This window comes from Adiantum capillus-veneris, chromosome 5 (assembly GCF_014529385.1).
Source record: "Adiantum capillus-veneris isolate H3 chromosome 5, ASM1452938v2, whole genome shotgun sequence".
Classification (NCBI taxonomy): domain Eukaryota; kingdom Viridiplantae; phylum Streptophyta; class Polypodiopsida; order Polypodiales; family Pteridaceae; genus Adiantum; species Adiantum capillus-veneris.
Genome location: NC_140935.1, coordinates 124,749,602 through 124,756,819, shown reverse-complemented (window position 1 = coordinate 124,756,819; position 7,218 = coordinate 124,749,602). Strand labels below are relative to the sequence as shown.

Sequence of the window (7,218 nt, the reverse complement as noted above, 5' to 3'; positions counted from 1 at the left end):
GGGGGAAAAAAAACATGCCTTTCTATAAAGAAAGGTACCCAGTGCCCATCTTTTAAAAGGACCCAGTCATCCAATGCTTCAAATGCAAAAGTCAAATGTATGCTAGCTATCTTCTTCACTTAGAAGGCCAAAAACCAAAATCCCTTGTATGAATTAAATTACCCACTACTTTTTGTAAGCACGAGACACTGTTGTTCATACTGCCAGTGGTCAACGCCACCACCACTTTTCTTGATCTTGAGTATTCCATGCAATAAATGACAGTTAAATACCTCAAGTATTATGCCCAATAAGCGACAGTTGAGACGTCCAAATGACAATAAACAACAAATTCAGTCCCTTGGAAGCTTTAATTTGAGTGAAGCACCTTTTTTTCTTCGGAAAAACTTGGTGTGCATATACAAGTAATCAAATGGGCTAGCTACCCATGTCATGATTTAGCCAAGCCCTAGACTCTACTTTTGAGCCAGGATATGAATGCTCACTCTCTCTCTCTCTCTCTGTCTCTCTCTCTCTCCCTCTGCCTAGTTAGCAATCAATAAGATCAGTCCATATGTAAGCTGCAAAACTGAACCACCCAATCAGGAGTACATCAAACACGGCCAAGCCTGCTAAAAAAGGCCAGCCGGCTACTAACAAGCCCAAACACATCACTAGTGTGAAAGGAGCGAACGCCCTCGCTACAGCCCATTTGCTAACCCACTGGCCTTTCATAAAGACCAACAGCACAATGGTGATCACACTCCACTTTATGGAACCTTGATAAGCAATCCTGTTGAGGAAACAAGAGACAAAAGAATGGCAGTTACATGTAAAGGGGTTGTACGACTTATGTTGGAAATGCTGCATACAGCTTCGAAGTCCATCATCCCACGACAACGCCGTGCCCACTTGTGCATGCTCAAAGCCCGATTTACACGTGTGCCCCGAGAGATAAGGAGGGAAGCAGCACTGCAGAGAAAAGAGAAGTGATTAGGCAATTTGCATGCATTAAGTTAAGAAGGAAGATATAAAGATGACACTACTTTCCAGATTAACAACCCTGTTGCTGATGACGCTTACCTGTTGTTCATCCAAATGAACAAATCTCGCTGCTGCGCCGAATGCAAAACTGTCAATGTTTACATAGTAAGAGCCAGCAAAATCCACAATAATGCCATCTTCACGGCATACACCCACGTGCCCCAAGAATGGAGCCAGCCACGAAACTATAGGCAAAGGAGTCCAAACAATACTCCGGGGGAACCGATTACTAGAGAATTCCGATGCTGATCCTGATCCTGGGGACTCGATTAGATGTTTCAATGCCTCTGCATCCTGAGACTCGGTCATACTTGCAGGTGCCCTCCAACTTGGATGGCGCTCATCCAGACTCTGAAAATGTGCTTGGCCGAGTGCTTTCTGCATGCTTTGCTAAACCTGTGTTGAATAAAAGCAGTAGAGAATGTTATTCTGTAAAGACCCACACAAAAAGCAGGAAGAACAATTTATAACTTTGTTCCATCTGAATCAGTCAAACAACATAAAAATCGCGATGAGGGCATGCATAGCCCTGAACAAATCACACATGGCAACCAACAGTGTGGATACGAAAATCAGATAAACGACAACAAATGTGTCTTGGTGGCTTGAGGAATATCTTGCAATGAAGACAATGCAATGTTATAAACTACATACCACTTATCAGTACTGTAAAAAAGAATTGCATTCAGAACTAATGAATGGTAAACTTGTCGCTTAGACTGACGAGCATTGCCCCAGGCTATCAGCCAAAACCACATAATAAACCAAACGCATGATTTCATGCCTAAATTGTAAGATAAAATGATATCGCCTCTATATATACATAGCACAGACACAAAGAACTACAGCCACCTTGCCCAATGCTACTCTCATTACGATCTATACAGCCGCACTGTTACTTGCATAGCTGATGGCATTTCAAAACCATTCGTCAAGTAACCCATAATAGACACTACTCTAAACCGTCAAGGTCCGGGGTCGGGGGGCAGGCCATCCTGGCCGTCCAACTAGGCGTTTCCTGCTCTTAATCAGCACTGCATGCATCAGATCTGCAGCACGTCAGCACTCAGAATCCAAACCTTGAGCCTCCAATGGGGTAACGGCAGGTCAACTCTCGGAAAGTGATGAGGTGTTGACACCTCAGCATGCGTAATGCGTAATGATTGTCCATGCAGCCAATCATTGGCTCTGTAATCTGACTTCTATGCAGTAAGCTGAACGCGACTGAGCGAGAGCGCCACTGAGTGCACCTGCAAGCTTCTCCGCCAGTGCTGGTCACTGTTGTGCTGCCTCCTCCCTCAACAAATGGTGTTGGCCCCCCTGCCCCGGGCCCTTAACAGAGGGAATGGACACTTAGTGTTTCCATTCCCCCATAATACCTGCTCCCCGATGGCTCCTGGCCTTCGCCGGTCACCAAAGGGTCACAGGTATTATGAGGAATGGGACATTCCCTACCCCATAATTTTTGCAGCTGCCATAGATGTCCGTAGCGTAACAAAATTACAGTCATCAAACACAATCAACTGTAAGCAACTTCCTTTGTTCACAGGCCAAAAAAGTAAGAAGCATTCAACACAACCTTTATTTCTAGTTCAAGAAAAAACCCTTTGCTCGTCCAAGCTATCACACTAAGCCCATACAAAAAAACATCTGTAATACAATAAAACATCTGTAGCCTCTGGGTTTGTGTCCCCTAAAAGCCAAATCTCTTGTTCAAGTCCTTCTCAATAATAAGGAAGCATTGAAGCCATCTTTATGCCAAAAAGAATCTAACCAATCTGGAAGATTGAGTGAAATAATCAGAAACAGTAGCAAAAAGCCCTGACTTTTGAACAGCCTAACAACCAAAACCAAAAGCCTCATATTAACAGATTCATTCATAACATTGGAAATCAACGGTTGAGATGTGATAGATTAACAGGGGAGCACAGCCTCCAATCTAGTAAAGAGTTTGGGTAAGTCTGAGTCATCCGCGATGCACATACATGAACACACACAAGAGACAGTAAATGACTAGTCTAATCTCCGCTAAGTTCGAAGTTTGTTTGCAAAAATTTACCCGTGTCCAACTTGTTTATACTTATAGGACTGAGGGTCCAATTTTTTCTACTCTAATGTCAAACCAACAAGTGCATATCATTTGTCAACCAAAATTCACAAGCCACGCTATGTACATTCTATGACTATGCTTGCAAACTTTGTTGAAGATAAACTTTTTCTGTGCAGGTAGAAGTTCATTTCCACACAAGCTGTGTTCAGAAATAGGCCAATTAGCTGACAGTTATTGGTCCAAAGGACTGTCCCTTTTCATATCATCGAGCCTGTCGGCCGATGGAGTTACATTCCCTAGAAAAGTTCTTTTGTCTGGATATCTTGATCCAGTGATGTACATAGTAAAATCTCCTATTGTCAGGAATAAAAAAAAGGTGCACTGTGCTTGAAGTGTTTCTATTACTACCAACCTCCTAAGCCAACGCTAGATATTTAAGGATCCAGACCATGCTATCAACAGCCCAAAGAGAAGCTTACCATGAAAGACAAATACACATCCAGGACATTAGAACGGAACAAACATAAATTAACAACGCAATGTGAAGATATATTTGCAATTGAGCACATCATTCCTACACCGTAGTCAATGAAGATAACTTCTAGATTGGTTGTGCACAAAGCAAGACGCATAAAGAGATAAATCAGGAACGCTGTGTCTACCTAATAATGCAAAAAGTAACTAAACCCACAAATAAACTTGCGAGTAGGTTAGAACACAGACAACTAAGCTGCACAAGTTTTTCCTGCTTTTTAGTTTGAAACCCCAAAAGACCTCCTGAATACATAAGGGTGCCTTGAAAATACACTTGTCCTTTAAACCCAAGGCTAAATAAATCTTTTCCCGGTGCTTCATGTGTAAATGACTCACTATGGGGATGACCTAATTTAACCTCAAAAACCTAGCATTCCATGATGGGCATTAGTGAAATCTCCTTACTGAAACTTCTTAGGCAAATCTCCAATCCATGCCTTGAGAGAGAATCCTACACAGCTGCATTCACATTCACACTAAAAGATCCTCACGTCGGGAAGCTACAAAGGCTCTAACTTGCTTGCGAACTTTCCCTATGCTTACACTGAGTGATCCTATGAGATTGCACATCCCCGTCTGAAGACCTCCATCCTCTAGGCTGCTCGGAAAGCTTGAAGCATGCATCGACTTAACTCTAAATTTAGCTTCTGAGGGTCAAGATCGTGCCAGAATATAAGTATATACGCATACAGCTTTTTGATGGTTACACCAAGGAGGCTGAGCTTAAGGAGGATCCTGCTCTACACATGGCTGTGCACTACTGTGTTGACAATCTATGGACAGCAACCAAACCCAATAGAGTCCCATATTACCCGCAATATCCAACTCATCCTAACCGGAAAGCTGTAGAATTCTGTGCAGTGCAGAGTTGGCGATGCACACTGACACAAATTCACCAGTAACAGGACACCCAGACAACTGTTCACCAAGGGCATTCTTTTGTTGTTGTTGTAACAGAAAATTGTACCGTTTAATCTCTCAACAGTTCTAGTGTCTCGGACAAGTTTTCCAGAAGAAACTTAGACGCAAGAGTGCTTCTGGAGCTACCTAATTACCTTAGGACAACACGGCACTCTCTCTCTCTCTCTCTCTCTCTCTCTCTCTCTCTCTCTCTCTGTGTGTGTGTGTGTGTGTGTGTGTGTAGCGGGGCGCACAAGTGTAGTAAGGACAAAAACAGTAAGAATGAAAGCACACCTTCTAGACCAGACGCTATCCGCTGACTTGAGCTCCACTGTAAGACACTTGCAGAAAAAAATGTCGTAGGAGAACCATAACGTCACAGATCAAGCACCAAACCCATACAGAAGAGCCTTCCAGGACGCCGGTGCGGGCTCGAAGGGACCATCTAAGTCATGCAGGGAGAAATCCTACAGAAAAGGCGCAGCTGGCACCACCATGGTGAACGGGAGAGCCGACAATGAGACCAGTTTCTCGACATCGCAGTAGAAAAGAGAGCCAAAAACTCTAGCAGGCCATGGAGGAAAGGTCAACAGGAGGGCCATCTTTTATCTGCCTACCAGGCATGGATAGATCGAGGAGCTCGAAGGAGAAACCCAAAGACTTACGAAGAGGAAGCTGTGGGGGCCTGAAGAATATAGTGTCGTGAGGGAGGGGCCTGCATCCGGACAAAGGTGCGCAGATGCAAGGGAGGAAGAATCATGACATTCTCGAGGGGAGGGGGGTAACAATTCAACAGGAGAGGCAGAAAATCGGGAGGGAAGGGAGCGAAGGGGATGGGAAGGTGAAGGGGGGAAGGGAGGATTATTAGGTGGGTTCGAGGAGATGATGGGTCTGGTCAGGGGGGTTGCATATGCATCATCATCATCATAAGAGATGCGGGCAAACACACACACCCCCGGCCACTGGTACATGCATTGGATTGAGCGATTGACCAGAGAGAAAATGCACCCACAGCTCGGCCTCTAGTCTACAGTGCTACACACGATTACACACGCGCTCCCTCTTTCCCTGTAGTCTAGAAATGGGCGAGGTTCTCTAGACGCCGCTCGGCAACAAGTGTTTTTGAATGACTCCCCCATGGTGAAACTCCTGTAAAACCCACATGGCCTGATTACTCTTTTCCCCTCAAAAGGAGTTACAACGTTACCTTTTCCTATTCCATGCTACGATTGCCCACACATGCTCTAGCTTTATGAAATTATGAGAACATAGCCTTCGCCAATGCTATGGTGGCATATTTGATGCACTGGCGCAAATCTCACACTGCAACAAGGCGTTTGATATAAGCAGAAGTAACATAGGCCCACTATACTAACCTCCAACTTGGGCAAATGTCCAAGTTAAATATGGAGTACCATCTAGAAGGTCGAAATAATGCACACGTTTGTGTTGCCAACCTTTGAGTCCCAAGAGGACTTATCGGGGGGCATGGTGACACCAAAAGCAATCCTCCATAGCTACACATGGAATTTCAGAGGACTTGGCCAGCATGGCGGGGCCCTTGATATAGCGAAGGTCACACACACAACTACATGATGGTCAAAGGTCTTGTAAGCAACATAGAATTGAAGTGTTTGTGACGATGCTCGAGGCTTTCCAAATCTTTGAGGATAGATCATCTTTAAGTGTTCTTAAGTAGCCTTTTTTTACCCGTACAATCAAATACATTCTTTGAAGTTCATGCACATATATACACACTTACACATAATTAGGCAATAAACTCTTCCTTGGTTTTTGTCTACAATGAATTGGGTAGAATATGGTGGAATGCTAATTGGCTAAATTGCTATTTACTAATAGCTTAGGACTTTTAAATTTGAGGGAATAAAAATTATAGCTATATAGCAGGCGGTTAGAGATATAGCAATTTCCCAACTCAAGCTATGATTGTTTGGAAATCCACTACCTCCTCCACACCCCAAATCATGATTGCACTAAGTTGTCCTCCCACTTGTTGATTCATTTCATGCAAACTTAAAATTTTCACGCTAGCTCATTTCTAGCGCCCTCCCTTCCTACACGCTTCTTGAACCTTGCAGCGTCGAAATTCTTATAGGTCAAAAAGGCATTGTAGCAGCATGTCACTACTTGCAACTGGAAGGAGCATTACGAGCAGCAGGCCTCTCTCTCTCTCTCATCTCTCCCCCCTCTTTGTGCATGAGTCTTTGTGTGTGTGTGTGTGTGTGTGTGTGTGTGTGTGTGTGTGTGTGTGTGTGTGTGTGTGTGTGTGTGTGTGTGTGTGAGAGAGAGAGAGAGAGAGAGAGAGAGAGATTTGCATGACATTGTTCATGTGGGTTTTCTTGCATGCAGGTCTCTCTCCCCCTCATCTTTCCCCCCTCTCTGTGCATGTGACTTTGTGTGTGTGTGTGTGTGTGTGTGTGTGTGTGTGTGTGTGTGTGTAGCAGTTCTAAATATATACATATATATAAACCTATATATACGCAAACGAACACTACAGTTCACAGACCACTAATTCTAGGACAATACAATTTTATTGTACAATAATCTATTTGTAGTTGAAAATAAATTTTGTACAAGGCAGTAAAGATATCAATGTAAATCAAGGGGTGAAGCCGTCCCCAACTTCGGAGTAATGTAGCTTCAAGTTAAGCGAACATCCATAGTCATCAATAACTTAGAACTGAATGCTT

The 7,218-nt window shown here is 43.8% G+C and overlaps 1 protein-coding gene across 2 annotated transcripts; it reads right to left on the bottom strand.

Annotated features, from left to right (window-relative positions):
- Positions 1-314: 314 nt before the first annotated feature.
- On the bottom strand, positions 315-5,587 carry LOC147458046 (protein REVERSION-TO-ETHYLENE SENSITIVITY1-like). Of its 2 annotated transcripts, none has more exons than XM_086512805.1 (3): positions 4,802-5,587; positions 1,063-1,419; positions 315-951 (listed from the first exon to the last, which is right to left on the bottom strand). In XM_086512805.1, exons 2-3 carry the CDS (start codon positions 1,405-1,407, stop codon positions 529-531), a joined length of 768 nt encoding a protein of 255 aa, XP_086368931.1. In that variant the 5' UTR covers positions 1,408-1,419; positions 4,802-5,587; the 3' UTR covers positions 315-528. The 2 variants fall into 2 exon arrangements, with proteins under 2 accessions (XP_086368931.1, XP_086368932.1); XM_086512806.1 differs by lacking the exon at positions 4,802-5,587 and adding an exon at positions 4,420-4,711.
- Between the last annotated feature and the right edge of the window lie 1,631 nt (positions 5,588-7,218).